The sequence below is a fragment of the Erpetoichthys calabaricus genome, chromosome 5 (assembly GCF_900747795.2).
Source record: "Erpetoichthys calabaricus chromosome 5, fErpCal1.3, whole genome shotgun sequence".
NCBI classification, from domain to species: Eukaryota; Metazoa; Chordata; class Cladistia; order Polypteriformes; family Polypteridae; genus Erpetoichthys; species Erpetoichthys calabaricus.
In genome coordinates, this window is record NC_041398.2 from 114,858,671 (window position 1) to 114,875,437 (window position 16,767).

The following is a 16,767-nucleotide window of genomic DNA, read 5'->3' on the forward strand; positions in this document are numbered from 1 at the left end:
AATTTAACTGAATGTCTAAATTCACTGAATACTGTAAACATTAGTTATATTAACGATTATTAATAGAGCAGGTTGGTGGTCTAAGGTCTGGGAGAGAGAGAGAGAGAGTGAGAGAGAGGAAATTTCTGTTTCTATAAAAAATCTACTTGCTGATCCAATTCTTGCACATCTCCTTTGATTTTTTGGGGGAAAATCAAAGAAAAACAACCAGGTGTGGACTTAAGCAGTGTTAGACTTTAGCTCAAGCACAGTTTATTTTTTTGGCATGTTCTATTCCAGAAGCATTCTATCCTCACTCACCTGGGTTGGAAGAAATACTATTTGTAGAAAGATGAGCCTCAAAACTGGTTAGATTAACTTGAAAGTGTGTACTGACCATTCTATAAATCTTATTTCTGCTTACTGTAGTTGTTTTTACACCAGCTAAGACTTGGTGTTCATTAATCATACTTTAATTCTGATCTCTTTTCATCATATTGGATTCATCTGTGTGGGAGGTTCATTATATTATGTGCCCACAACCTCCAAACCCAACCCATCAGATTAAGTAAGGACCAATGGAAGCTACATATTAAGCTGAATTAAATTAAGGAACATTATGCTGTTTTGATTCCTTATTTATGTAGAATCAGACTGTGCCAAAAATCAGCACTGAGGTTTAATGATCTTTTCCATCTTTTTCTCTATTCTTGTTTTTTTTTTTTAGTATAGGACCAGGAGGAGCTATAGTAGCAATGGGACAGACCTCCATTACATAAGCAATTGCACTACCAATAAGTATAATAATGAATTGAGGCCTTTAACAAAAGATTTTTACCAGCATTTTACCAGACTTTTAAAAATAAATCTTGTAACTCTTTTATAAAAGTAAGTCTTGTAACTCTTTTCTCTTTACTCATTCCTTTAACTCCTTCTCTCGTCTCCCTTCATGTCTGATACTTCATACTTCAGTTATCGATGGCAAATATTATAATGATAACTGTGCATATTCTAAGAAACTGTGCATATGATGCAATGTGCATTATCTCCTGAAATTGCAAGAGGATGAACATGATGATATGATCCCTTTAAAATGGTTTACAAAGACATGTACAGTGGAACCTCAGGTCACGACCATAATTTGTTCCAAAACTCTGGTCGCAACCTGATTTGGTCGTGACCCGAAGTAATTTCCCCCATAGGATTGTATGTTGTGAAGGATTGCCGGCTTTCTACTCCGGCCCTCACCCCCAGGCCGCCAGGAGGAGCTCTCCCAGCAGCATGGACATGCCCCGATTTCCAGCAGGGCCTCATGGACTATGTAGTTTTTATACACAGCCCTGCTGGATACCTTGGGGGCCACCAGGCGTCGCTGTAGGGGGGCTCGTAGGCTCGCATGTGCCCTATAACCCGGGAGTACGTCACGGTCACGTGACAGGAAGAAACAATGTGCTCCCGGGTTGAAGAAAAGGACTGTTTACCCTGACCCGGAAGGGAAAAGGAACTGTGGACTGTTGAATGGGAACACCTCCGGGTCAGGGTGTATAAAAGGACTCTGGGAAGCCCAGTACACTGAGCTGAGCTGGGAGGAAGGGTGGCAAAGTGTCTGGGAGTGTGGAGGATTGATTATTGATTATTATTGTTTGTTATTGAGTATTGTGGAGAGGAGGGTGCTTTGTGCACTTATTTATATTAATAAATATTATATTTGGACTTTTACCTGGTGTCTGACGGCTAGTCTGAGGGTTCAAGGGGTCACGGAGACCCTAAATCTGTCACAATGTAAATACAATTAACCCGTTCCAGACCGTACAAACTGTATGTAAATATATATTTTTTTTAAAGATTTTTAAGCACAAAAATAGTTAATTATACCATAGAATGCACAGTGTAATAGTAAACTAAATGTAAAAACATTGAATAACACTGAGAAAATCTTGAACAGAGAAAACTAACATTGCAAGAGCACACTACAGCCTTATGAACTGCTTGCTGAAAACACTTTTTTTTTTTTAACGTGTTTTAAGCACAGGGAACAAAATGAACATTTGAAAAATCCTTAATTTATACAAAAATTAACCATAAACAACCAAGAAAACTAATCTTGCATAAGTCAAGTTCTGGCATGAAGGAAGTGAGCAGGAAGCTGGGTGGTGAGGAGATTACAGTTTTGAGGTAAAGTCCCTCTGCGCGATGCAAGTCTGACCGAGAACAATGTACTGTACAGGGAGAGACTGAACACGTGCGTAAATCACCGGCGCATACGAACCGGAAGGGAAACAAAATAGAGCACAAAGAGTTCACAGTGAATGCACAGGGAGAGGCTGAACACATGCGGAAATCATTGGCGCGTACGAACCGGAAGGGAAACTGGCTAGTTCATCACCTGAGTGTGTGGTCATGAACAGATGCAAAAGTTTGCCGAACTTTTTGGTCGTAATCCGATTTCTATGTGTTCTGAGACTTTCGTGACCTGAGGTTCCACTGTACAAGCATGAACCACTCCACTGTTGTACACAATTTTTGAATACTTTTAGCAATTTAAAAATATAATAAATCATATCACGTTTATTGTGACAGGTACCATTAAAAACAAATATCAACCTCAGACAGCATGGTAATTGGTTGACAACACATTCATGCACACTGACTGAAACCAGTAGGGAAGTGGACAGAAAAAAATAAGGATGTGGAAGTTAAAATTTCAAAAATTGCTAACATTAAAAAGATAGGTGAATGTAGAAAGACTGCATTACATTAACTTACCCAAATCAATGAGTATTGCGTGCTGCTGAGAAGTTAATTGTTTCAAAAGTTCTTTGTAAGGAATGCCTTTTGATTGATGTTTTATTGGTAACTGTTGACGAATTTGGTGTTGCTCAGCCAAAAATTTCCATATCTCTCCACGGAGATGTCGGGGTACTCCTGCCATAAAATAAAGAAACAAAAAAAACAAATTGCAAATACTGCACATGTATTACTTTACAAAAAGTAATAACAAAAAAAACATTCTATGTAGAATTTACAGTAGACTCGCTGATTAAGCAACTCATTACCAAAAGAACTCTGCTCAGCACACCTTTTATATTGACAAATGTATAATGTTCCCTGTGTATAAAAATCTAATACAGAGAAGCTCTGCATTCAGCAGTTTTTGTTCTTTTTTTCCTTTTATGGTGGCCAACATCATGCCTTACCTCTTGCCTTGCCTCTTCTTGTTGCTCACTTTATAGTACAAATAACATTTGCAGACAATGACCATGAAATTTTATCTTGTATTACAGGTATTTTGACGGCTGACCTGAAAGACCAAATTCCAACATTTGCACTTAAGTGCAGTTTAAGAATCATTTATACTGCATGTGATCCTTACACTATTACATCTTTACTCTGTGGCCCACAGAGGGTGCTCCTGCCACTCAAACCTGACACAGACAGATGCATGACGCAAGTTCAGCATGCACGTTTTTATTTTTTTTATTTTTCCTCATGGGAAATGCTTTCCCCCATTTCCCACCTGTACAGCACAGTTTACAGCACAGTACACAGCACTTCTTTCTTTTTCTTCCATCTCTTTCTCTCTGTTTGTCTCCACTCCTCCTGGCAAGCTTTGTCCTTCACCTCCCGACTCTGGCTCCCAGGGTGAAATGGTGCCTGGCTCCTTTTGTAGAGCACCCAGAAGTGCTCCAGGTGCTCGACAACAGTCTTCCAGTAACACTTGCGGGTGTGGTGGAAGTGCTGCCACATAGGGCTCAAGAGTACCTGCAGCACTCCCTGGCAGCATCCACTTAACCTAACAGGGCTGCACCAAACTAAACTCCTATGGAGCCCTGTGGGAGTCTGAGGCCCTTTGCTTTCAAGAGCCAAGAAGTCCTGACATCTATATTAATGACTAAAGACTGACAGTCTATTTAACCTTGGGGCTGCAATTGACCTAATTTTACATTTCACCTGTTTTATCTTCCTGTGACTGGTCTCGGAACACAGAGGAACTACCGTATATACTCACATATAAGTCGGGTCTTGAAACCCGAAAAATCAATCATAAAATCAGACCCCCAACTCATACGCCTTTTCAAAAATGCGAGACTTAAATTTTTATTTATTTTTTACATCTTCTTGCTTCCTCCAATCTCCAATCTAAGTTTCTCAGATGCATCGAATTTTGTTGCAGCAGTGCAGTTACCAATTTCTTTCGCTACTTCAACGACGTTTAATTTAAAACCAGCTTCATATTTTCTTCTGATCAAGAGCTTCGTTATAGATAAGGGATGCTCTTACTATAAAGGTGTAGGAGGGTGTGAGATACAAAAAACACAAATTATTGCGAACGTTGCTTCGGAATAGTTCGGGTATTACTGTGTGGTCACGTAGGCACAATACATAGTAAAAAAAAAGGCAGTGTGCCCCATGGTTACTCTCTCAGGTGGGTGTTAGCATATCATAATCTCTTGGACCAATAGCTTGAGTTTTCCACAATCGACTTATATGACCAACATTATAAAATACCAGAAATTAGTGGTGGCTCTGAGGCTAAGGATCTCGAATCCCCATCACTGCCAAAAGAGATCCTACTCTGCTGGGCCCTTGAGCAAGACCCTTAACCTGTAATTGCTCCAGGGGCGCTGTACAATGGCTGACCCAAATGATAAATGTAGCAGTAAGAATAATAACTATAATTCAAAGTAAGACCATTTAACTCCATCTGTTAAATCACTTCACTAGCTTCCAGTTAAGTTTAAAGCATATTTTAAAATATATCTTCTCACATATAATGTAAGAAATGGTTTACTTCCTCTTCCCTTATAGAACTTAGTGCAGGTACTCCAGGGTATCGAATGCAATCTTAAAATACAGGTCTCATCAATATTTGAAATTAAAATAAAACTAGTGAAGGAGGAATGTTAATGGACCTGTTTTTTTCAGATGAGTTCTGTTCAAACAAAACTGGTGTCATTTGCCTACCAAATGATCCTTTAAAAAATGCAGCGGAACCAAGTTTGGTCTTAAAAACATCCTTTTTATGTATTTACTAGCCAACCCGCGGTGTACCATACACCGCATAATCAGGCCGCTTTTTTAATGATTTTTAAGCACAGGGAAAAAATTAACATTTGAAAAATCTGGAGGAGAGGGGAAGGACGCCCATTACGCCGCATCCGTCATGCTAGTCTGCTGATTTCTCGTTCAGTAACCTGTGAGTAGTGATGGACGGAGTTAAGCCTCACGAAGCATGAACACATTTGAAGCAATTGTGTCGGAAATCGTATCGAAGCTTCGAAGCATTTGACACTCACCTCTCTCGTGACACCTCCTGGCCATTTTCATTAACGTTACAGAAACTTATGATACACTTCAATGACGTCTGTTTAAAGTCGTATTGCTTTTATTTTTTCGTAGCTACAGACTGACAACGAAGAGAAGGGTTCGTCAGCAGCTTGTAGTGTGTGATGTCTAAAAAATATAAATATAACTAATGCCGACAGGCAGAATGCACTATACGATAGCAAGAGTTAAACAAAATATGACGCCTCACCTCATGCATTCCCGGCTCTTTCAATTAGTATTTACTTTTGCACTGTATCATTATAATCGCTCCTGTTATTAGTATTATAATTAACCCTGATCTTTTCTTGAGATCACATTTAATAGCCTTAAATGTTTTCTTTGGTCTGTCTTAATTAAAACGGAGTAGACAGAAAATAAAGGTTTATCCCTGTACTTTGCCATGATATAGGTAAGCACATTTGAGAAAGAAAATGTGAAATCCTTAAATCACAGATATCATTATTCGATCAAGTATTAAAATCTGCAGTGCTTCGAAAGCTCGACACAGTGTCGAAACCCGAGTATCGAGCGGCCCATCACTACCTGTGAGTCACGTAGAGTTTTCATTGTTGTTTGCGGTTCTGGCCGCTTTTCGCGTACTGAGTTGTTCCGGAGTCACAGTTGAGAAACAATTTTTTAATGTCTTTTAAGCACAGGGGAAAAAATGAATGTGTGGCCCGGTGCATTCTTTAACTGGCTTGTGGCGCTGTAGTAGTACGGCTGCTTTGCAGTAAGGAGACAGTGGAAGATTGTGGGTTCGCTTCCTGGTTCCTGCCTGTGTGGATAGCAAATTATCCGCGACAAACAAACTGTTTTACACGCTGCAAACCAATCCGCACCGGTATTTCAATGTTTTTTAAGCAGAGGGAAAAAAAATGAACATTTGCAAAATCCGTAACGCTGCTTTCAGTAAGTACAATGCACACGCGTTTAATTTGTCAGCCACTTTTTGCCAGCCGTCTTTTCTGGTTTGGGCCACTTTTGCAGTGTTACCTCTTGTGTATATTATATCTTGAAATCCTTTGAGTTGCTAATTAACTAACTAACACCCACCCACTCAGCTTGTGTGAAAAAAATGCGCCCGTTCTTTCATCATTTTGTTGCAGCCTATCAAAGACTTGCTGATCATGTTTTGTAGACTCAATATATATTGACTTTTTACTCAGCGCGAGGGCGCGCATTCATCTCGGATTATTACATCCTGCTAGACTAATCTGCTACACGGCTGCATATGAAAAACCGACTTATCCCGGATGAGTTTCACTGGCATTAATGATTAGGAATCTGGTTGGAACAAAACCCTGCATCCACAGGGGTTCACCAGGACCGAGTTTGGGAAACACTGCTGAACACAGACGAAACCGACTCAGGTGAGGAGTTGGGGCGGGCAAAGTGGTTGCAGCTATTGATTATTCAGTGTTGTTTGCCTGGGTGTCTGATCTGCTCAACAGGATCATAAATAAAAGGAAAACAATGTGAAGGCAATGTCACAGGTGATCCTGTGGTATAGCGGGTCCACAGCTCCCCTTGAAAAGCCCATTTTTAAATAAATAATCATCGCACTCACAGTGTAGCGAGGGGCGTGGAAGTGTGGCTGAAACGGTTTCCGGGTAGACTCATGCTTCGGGCATTTCTCCCCTGTGTAGTGTGTGAGAGAGTGAGGAGAGAGAGAGAAAGCCGGTACGTTAGAGTGAGCGAGAGCAGGCTCGAAGGCAATGTGTTCCTGTGGTATAGCGGGTCCATAGCTCCCCTTCAAAAGGCCATTTTTAATCAGGCGACTGACAGTAGTGGAGTCAGGCACAGAGAAGGTCAGCTGAAGAGAGAGCATCTAAACTGTTGCAGGGCTTGAAGCAGGTGAGACGCTAATGAAAAAGAGGCACAGGGCTTATTGGTTTTTAAAGACTGCTTCCTTCATTGTGTTTTAACTTCAGTTTTAAAGGATTGCGCAGCTCTCTCTTGCACTGCCTGTGTGTGCGCTTGTCTCTCTCTGTGGCGCTGCCTCTGTGTGTGTGCGTGGCTCTCTCTTGCGCGCTGCCTGTGTGTGCCTCTGTCTCTCTCTGGCGTTGCCTCTGTGTGTGTGTGTGCCTCTGTCTCTCTGGCGCTGCCTCTGTGTGTGCCTCTGTCTCTCTGGTGCTGCCTGTGTGTGCGCGGCTCTCTCTCTCGCGCTGCCTGTGTGTGCCTCTGTCTCTCTCTGGCGCTGCCTCTGTGTGAACCAAGGTTCCACTGAGGTTGACTAATGAAAAGTCAACGTGGCTCAGAGCTGCAAGTGGACTGTGGCACAGATAAACAGAAATGACGGCATGTTTTCCGAGGCGTCGCGTCCGAGTTGATGGGCGTGGCTCTGTGAATTTTTCGTCATATCCAATGGTCTAAGAGTTGGTTGGCGTGGATCCTTCCTGCGTGCGCCATTGGCGTCTTACTTGTCGGCGGTTTAGTGAATCCACGCCCCTTCCGGCGTGCTTTCCATGGGTGGCTACTTGTCTACCGGCTTAGTGAATTATATATATAGATTTTTGCATATATTGCATACTTTTTCTCAGTTTTATTCAAAATTATGTTTAATGTTTATTGCATTTCATTTTTAGTATATTATTTCCTAATTATTTTATAGCATGTTCAGCTCTTATATTGCCCGATGTTGATAGTGACTTTGATTGATGGATGAAGCAGTCAATAAGTTCCAAGTATGTAGAATGTAATGTTTGGCTTCCAGTTCTCTTTATGGTCTGAACATGTAAATATATTGGTCTGTAGGATAGCAAAGCAACATTAACTACAAGCTATTTTAAGTTTTCAAATGTGTTACTTTTGTTTACAGCTTGCTTTAACAAAATATTTTATACTGAAATATAGCCAGTAAAATTTTAGTGGTACTTCTTATCCACAGCTGGCACAATAGCTTGAGAGTCCAAGATTTGAATCCCAGTCTGGTCACTATGTATAGTCTGAATGATCTCCATGTAGGCATGACCAACCATGACTTTCTTTACACACTTCAAAATATGAACGTTAGATCAACTGGCAATTCTAGTTTGACACAGTTTAAGTGAATGGAAAGGATCCTGTCTTTCATTGAATGCTATAGGACCAGACACCAGCTCACCGTGATCCTGAACTAGATAAGGAACATTTGATTGTAGGTGGATGGATGCATTTTTTTATCCACAGGAGAGCAGAGAATTGTAGTACTCATCCTTCAAGACAACAAAATGGATCAGACGTGAAAGTTATGGAGTGAGGTTTTGTGTATTTTAAGAAAAGGGCCATGTCAATTCTTTTTTGAATGTTTGGAAAGAGGCTCTCTATGCATATAAATATTAACCATCTCAAGCACAACTGAGAATACTGTAGGTTGGTTAGGAATAGATGCATTTTGCTTACTTTTTTCTTTAGTATGAAATATTATAACAGTTACTTGGTCACTCTTACCTTGCCCTACTGCTGCATGTATCTTCTCCATATCAAACTTGACCTTTGATCTTCCAGGTGTATTCAACATCTTTTCCCATACTACGGTTACTTCTTTCAAGCAAGGTGTGATTTCTTCATAATCTAATTTCAGTCGTTTAGTCTGTAGGTTGGTTTCAGAAGCTGTATAATATAAAACAATTGACTAAATTAATGTTAGGTTGTTATACCTGTTTATTACGGTTTTGGTTTACTGCATTGCAAGTTTTCACATTTTATTGTTATACAACACTGAATCAAAGTGGATTTAATTTGGCTTTTTTGATAGTTGTCAACAGAAAAAAAGACTAATATTCAAATCACTGAACATCCCTTGGGGTCTAGTTAAAACAATCATTTAGGAATGGAAAGACCATGCCACAGCTTACAGTTGTATTGTCCAAAAAAAAACGAGTGATTGTGCAAGAAGACAACTAAAGAAGGCGACCACCTGATGACCTATGATAACTCTGAGGGGGTTACAAGCTACAGTGACTGAGATTGCAGAGATTATGCAGACAACAACTGTTGCCTGGATGCTTCACCAGGTGCCACCAAATGTATGGGAGAATGGCAAAGAGGAAGCCCCAATTAAAAAAGAAAAAAAAAACAGTTTGCCAAAAGGTATGTAGCTGAAAAAAGGTTCTATGGTCTGAAGAGACCAAAATTGAGCTTTTTGGGCATCAGACTAACCGTCATATTTGGCATAAGCCAGACACTGCATATTATCATAATCATACCCATCATGAAGCATGGTAGTGGCAGCTAGCCTTGGAAGAACTGTGAGAGCAGAAAAGAAATTGAAAGCAGCAAAATACAGGGAAATTCTTGATAACAACCTGACACAGTCTGCGAGAAACCTGTACCTCAGGAAAAGATGTTTGCAAGCAAACAATAGCACCAAGCAAAAAGTTAAAGCTACACACCAATGCCTTAAAAACAATGAGACTTTTCCTGCTTCGGTATATGATTGTGCCCAGTGGACTGATGTACTATCCACCAAAGTTGCTTCCTGCCTTACAACTAGCACTGCTGGGATAATCATTAGCTCCATGTGACCCTAAACTGTATTGATTAAATTTACTTCTCAGCACGAAATGAGAAGTCAAGGAAAGTGACACCTTTTATTGGATAACTACAAAGATTACAATATGCAATCTTTTGAGGCAACTCATGCCCGGAAGACCCTTTCTACTAAATATTTTCCTGTAAATTTGTCTTGCCCGGCTTTGATGCACATTTTTTTCCATTGGCCAATGATGATTTACTAGGCCAGTGCGACTTCACAAAGCTGTAGCAGCCATGCACAGAACTTTCATTCATGAGTACTGTAAGATCATTGTTGAGCTGCTCCAGATATGCATGATATAACAACACAATCAGTATTCCAGCCTGCATGCATTTAAAAAAAAAAAAAAAACAACAACTTGCACTATTTTAACTTGAGGGGTACATTAGCTGAACGTAATGAGAAGATTATTGACTATAGCCAACAGATATATGCTGGCAGCACAGCACTGCACGGCTATTTTGCAAGCATAATGTCCTCCCCCCTTCCCAAGAAAGCATCTTCTTCATAGAGGAACAAAGTGTAAATCATCTGCACAGAGATCGGAAAAAAAAAAAAAAAAAAAAAAGACACTCCAGGAGCACAAGGCGCTGTGACTTTAAACCATGGAACAAGCAAATCTGATGCCGTTGATTTGTGGCTTGGTTAATGTGTGCCCCAAGACTGGAACTCTGTAAGCACAATGATATACTTTTTTAACTTATTGCTAGTTTGTGGCCATGTGTTGTATTTTGTTTGTGGTTATTGTTCAGTCTGCATATTTTGTTGTTTAAGGCATGGTTGCGCAGTAGTTAGCAATGCTGACTCATAACTTAGATCAAATCTTTGATTAGGCAGATGCTTCCTTATCCCTCAAGGACAATTAAAACATCACTGCACCATTATAAGCCACTCAAAACTAGTTCAATGTTTCCTGCCCTACTGACCTTAATGCATTTTGCGGAGATTGGTGAGGTTCCTGAACATTTCTGTGATTTGGCGAAATAAACTCTGCACGGTTCGCTAATCACTTGTGCTGAATCTCACACTAGGTGAAAATTATAAATGAAGCTTGTGTATACAGGTTGATACTTACCAGAAGCAGGAAGTACTTTTGAAAAATAATGCAATACTTTGCAAAATAATGCAACAATGCAACAGTGTTGTGTACTGTTCTTTTGAGTTGCCCTTCTAAGTAAGGCTTCTCTTGATCTCGGCTTTAAAATACAACAGGATGACACAAAATGCAACATTCATCCTATGTGAACACTGCAAAAGTACAGACAATAAAAAAAACAGCAACTCAAAGATCAAAAAATTAAACAACAAAGAAATTTCAACACAACAAAGAAATTTCAACAGTTTCTACATACAGGTCATATCACAGTATTCAACGCTGTGCCATCAAATGTGCAGTCTAACACAGAGTAGTTTACTTGACCTCATCAGTGACAAAGATACCATACTGGAAATGAACTATGCAACCACTGAGTTTGTACTACTTAGTTTGTTTAAGCTCAGTTACTGGTATTGTCCAGTTTTGATAATTTGTCTGAAACATGTTGTATAATTATACCTAAAATTTATATGTACACATACAGTACACACACTAGCCGATGTACCTAGTATTGCTGGAATATATTTTTAGACTGGGTTAAGGAAATAAAGCAAAGGTTTATGTGTTTTTTAAAAGGTGACCCTGTTCTTACTGCTAGCTGTCTCATCTGTGATCCACACTGCCTCTCTATCAATGTCTCTGCGTGACTGGAGAATTTTTTCTTTTTGGGTTCAACTGGATTCCGTAATTGTGGTAACTCTTTACTAGGTTATAACCATGAATGATATCATGTATAATTCATCCTCTTACTGCTTATATAATGAAGAAAAGCTGACAAAGCAGGAGTTAAAAGCAAGTCTTTGATTCTCCTTTGTGTTGCACTGCACTTCCACTTTGGATCAAGCCTCACCAACATTACCCAGCAAAAGTGCACAATACTCCTTTTTATATTACAGTAGATAAAGGAGGCATGTGGTGTTTTGAGAAATTGTTCTTTTTTGGTCCGACTAGATACCAGAATTGAGGAAACTTTTTGCTGGGTTGTAACCATGAATACTGTCATGTCTGACTTGTCCTCTTAGTTTAAGGTGGAATGTTCTTAGCGCTTAAATTATGAAGAAAGAACACCCAGCAAAGCAGCTGTTAACCAACAACACTTTGATTCTCCTTTGTGTTGTACTGCACTTCCACTCTCAATCAAGCCTCATCCAACACACCCTGCAAAAGCACACAAAGCATCTTTTTATTTTTTTTAATTTTATTGTAATCATTCATACAAATCAATCAATTTTTACAAATAATAGGAGTGAAAGAAAAAAAAAAAAAGTCGACCCCCACCCCTGAGAGAAAGAGCATGGCCAACAGAGTAAAACTTAAGGCTTGTAGACATACCTAAATTGATGAGTTTAATAGGCCAGTAGAAATGAATGGAGAGGAAAAAGAGATGCGGAGATAATTGCTTCCTCGGTGCTTTAAGAGCTTATTCTAAACTTTTATTGATTATATCCTGCCAGGTTTTAAAAACATTCTGTACAGATCCTCTAACTGAATATTTGATTTTTTCCAATTCCAAATAGTATAAAACATTGGTTACCCACTGACTTAAAAGAGGAGCGTTAGGATTCTTCCAGTTTAGCAAAATAAGTCTGTGTGCCAAAAGTGTAGTGAATGCAATCACAGTTTGTTTGTCCTTCTCCACTTTAAACCCATCTGGAAGAACACCAAACACAGCTGTTAATGGGTTAGGAGGGATTGTGACACCAAGGTTGTCTGAAAGGCAATTTCGGTCCAAAATGTTGTAATTTGGTGCAGGCCCAAAACATGTGACCCAGTGAGGCTGGGACTTGATTGCAGCGTTCGCAGGTTGGATCTTGCCCTGGAAACATTTTGGACAGTTTTAGGCGGGACAGATGTGCTCGATATATAATTTTGAGTTGAATAATTATATGCTTTGCGCATATGTCGCTCGAGTGAAGTCTCTGCATTGCTGTTTTCCACTCCTATTCTGATATATTGATTAAGAGCTCTTTTTCCCATTGTCCTCTTGGATCTTTGAAAGGGAGGGAGTGTAAAATAAATTTTATATATTGCAGAGTTGGTGTCTAAGTCCTTGAAATTGAGCAATATTTTTTCCAGCGTGGACGAGGGTGCAAGATAAGGAAAATCGGGCAGGTTCTGTTTAACAAAGTTCCTAATTTGAAGATAGTGAAAGAAATGTATAGCTGGAAAGTTAAATTTGGAATGTAATTGTTCGTAGGATGCAAAGATGTTGTCTATATAAAGATCCCTGAGCAATTTAATCCCAAATCTTTTCCAGATATTAAAAACTGCATATGTTTGCGAAGGTTGAAGGAGGTGGTGCCACAGATAAAAGCTTCTCCATCTTAAAATGCTTTCTACATTGGTTCCTTATTCTCAGTGAGTGAAGCACAATTGGGTTATTAGTATATTGCCGATACCTTGCATTTATTGGGGCACAAAGCAGGGAATATAAAGGAGTACTGCAGGATTTTACTTCTATTGCGGACCAGGCCTGTGTATGTTCATCTATTTGTGTCCAGGTTTTTATAGCTTGTATGTTTGCTGCCCAGTAATAAAACTGAAAGTTAGGTAGAGCTATGCCATCTTCTGCCTTAGGTCTTTGTAGGGTCGCTCTTTTGATACGTGGATGTTTTGAGTTCCAAAGAAATGAGGTTATTGTTGAATCTAATTGCTTAAGAAATGATTTATTGATGTATATTGGAATGTTTTGAAATAAAAAAAGCAGCTTAGGAAGAATATTCATCTTAACAACGTTAATTCTTCCAGCTAGAGTGAGATGAAGGGTTGACCATCTATGCAAGTCTTGATTAATTTTTTCCATACAGACGGCGAAATTTTGTTGATAAAGAGCTTGGTGTTTACTTGTGATGTTTACCCCTAGGTATTTAAACTGATCTGCAATGATAAAAGGGAAGGTGTCCAATCTAATACTGTGTGCTTGAGAATTCACTGGAAGAGTACACTTTTATTCAAATTAATTCTGAGACCAGAGATCTTTTGAAATTCTGTAAGTACTGTTAAGACTGCAGGCACAGAATTTTGTGGGTCTGATATATACAGTAACATATCATCTGCATATAGAGAAATTTTCTGTTCCAGTCCTTCTCTGATAATCCCATTTATCTGATCAGCATTTCGACAGTGAACCGCCAGTGGTTCAATGGCGATTGCAAATAGCAGTGGTGATAAGGGGCATCCTTGTCTGGTACCATGTTCTAATTTAAAGTAGTCTGAACAAATGTTGTTAATATAAACTGAAGCTTCTGGATTGGTATACAGTAATCCCTCCTCCATTGCGGGGGTTGCGTTCCAGGGCCACCCGCGAAATAAGAAAATCCACGAAGTAGAAACCATATGTTTATATGGTTATTTATATATTGTCATGCTTGGGTCACAGATTTGCGCAGAAACACAGGAGGTTGTAGAGAGACAGGAACATTATTCAAACACTGCAAACAAACATTTGTCTCTTTTTCAAAAGTTTAAACTGTGCTCCATGACAAGACAGAGATGACAGTTCTGTCTCACAATTAAAAGAATGCAAACATATCTTCCTCTTCAAAGGAGTGCGTGTCAGGAGCAGTGACTGTCACAGAGATAGAGAGAAAAGCAAACAAATCAATAGGGCTGTTTGGCTTAAGCATGCGAAGGACCGCGGCACAAAGCTGTTGAAGGCGGCAGCTCACACCCCCTCCGTCAGGAGCAGACAAAGAGAGAGAGAGAGAGAGAGAGAGATAGAGAGAGACAGAGTTTGTTTTTCAAGCACAAATCAATACGTGCCCTTCGAGCTTTTAAGTATGCGAAGCACCGTGCAGCATGTCGTTTCAGGAAGCAGCTGCACAAAAGATAGCAACGTGAAGATAATCTTTCAGCATTTTTAGACGAGCGTCCGTATCGTCTAGGTGTGCGAACAGCCCCCCTGCTCACACCCCCTACGTCAGGATCAGAGAAAGTCAGCGGAACAGAGAGAGAGAGATAGAGAGAGAAACAAAAGTAAGTTGGGTAGCTTCTCAGCCATCTGCCAATATTGTCCCTTGTATGAAATCAACTGGGCAAACCAACTGAGGAAGCATGTACCAGAAATTAAAAGACCCATTGTCCTCAGAAATCCGCGAACCAGAAAAAAATCCGCGATATATATTTAAATATGCTTACATATAAAATCCGCGATAGAGTGAAGCCGCGAAAGGCGAAGCGCGATATAGCGAGGGATCACTGTACAGTAGTTTGATCCATGCACAAATGTTCGGGCCAAACCCAAATTTCTCCAATGTAGTGAAAAGGTATTTCCATTCAATCATGTCAAATGCTTTTTCTGCATCCAATGATAATAATATTTCTGGGGTGTTTGACTTTGTTGGTGAGTATATTACATTAAAAAGGCATCGAAGATTGGAGGATAAGTGTCGACCTTTGATAAATCCAGTTTGATCTTGTGATATTACCGAAGGCAGCACTTTCTCCATCCTTCTAGCTATGATTTTTGAGAGTGTCTTAACATCATTATTCAGAAGTGAAACTAGTCTGTATGATGCACATTGTAATAAGTCCTTATTTTGTTTGGGGAAGACGGTGATTAATGCTTGGCGAAAAGTTTGAGGTAGAATTTGATTGTCTCTAGCTTCTGTAAATGTTGCTAATAGGAAGGGAGCTAGCTGAGTGGAGAATTTCTTATAAAATTCTGCAAGGTAGCCATCAGGGCCTGCTGCTTTCCAGCCTTTAAGTGACTTTATAGCATCTAGTAATTCTGATAGCACCAGAGGTTTATCCAGTTCCTCGGCACTAAAAGTATCTATTTGTGGTAACTGTAATGTATCCAGAAATGCATTAGATTGTATGTTGTCTTCTTTGAACTCAGTAGAATATAAGGATTTATAGTAGTCTCTAAATGTGTGCATTATATTTTTATGGTCAATGATTTCATCTCCGTTTGTGTTGGTGATTACTGGGATTGCATTGCGAACTTCTTGCTTGTGGATTTGTTGAGCTAAAAGCTTTTTAGCTTTCTCTCCGTGTTCATAATAATGATGTCTGGATTTATAAATTAGTTTCTTTAGTTGTCAAGAGGTTGAGTTCTGAATGCAGAGCCTGCTTTTTCCTATGTAGAGCCTCGCTTGGAAGCCTGGCATGTTCTTCATCTATTCTAGTAATTTCGCTTTTTAGTTGTGATACTTTCTTGGTTTCTGATTTATTCCTGTGGGAAAGAAGTGAAATAATCTGTCCTCTTAAGAAGGCCTTTAGAGTTTCCCAGAGTATTCCTGCAGAGACCACTGAGAATGTGTTTGCCTCTAGGAAGAAACTGATTTGTTTGGATATAAATTCTGTACAGTTCTCGTCTGCTAATAGAAGCGGATTAAGATGCCATCTACGAGGTGAGTGTGTGGGGCATAGTGATTTTAGCTCCAAGATCTGAGGTGCATGGTCGGAAATAACAATAGCATCATACTTGCAAGATTTAATCGTAGGCAAGAAATTATTATCTATAAATAAATAATCTATTCTTGAGTAGCAATGATGTACTGGTGAGTAGAAAGAATATCTTCTTGAGTTTTGGTTTAGAAACCTCCAGGGGTCTGATAAGTTGTGGCCAGTTACAAACTGTGTAATTATCTTTGCAGTGTTCGATGTCATCCCCCCTGTGACAGGAGTCCTATCTAAGAGTGGATTTAAAACACAATTAAAGTCCCTGGCCATTATAATTTTATGAGTGTTCACATTGGGGATGGATACAAATACATTTTGTATGAATTCCTTATCATCGACATTAGGTGCATAAACATTTATCAAAATCATTTTACAGTTAAATAAGTTGCCCATAACCATCACATATCTCCCTTCTGGATCAAATACTACATCTGATGCTACA

At 39.5% G+C, this 16,767-nt stretch overlaps 1 protein-coding gene across 1 annotated transcript in view; it reads right to left on the minus strand.

The window, feature by feature from the left end:
- The window catches only part of tbc1d1 (TBC1 (tre-2/USP6, BUB2, cdc16) domain family, member 1), a 307,517-nt gene that overhangs the window by 37,503 nt on the left and 253,247 nt on the right, over positions 1 to 16,767 (minus strand). Inside the window, 2 exon segments of the mRNA XM_051928202.1 lie at positions 2,746 to 2,904; positions 8,737 to 8,898. Of these exon segments, the coding sequence (XP_051784162.1) occupies positions 2,746 to 2,904; positions 8,737 to 8,898 (321 nt within the window).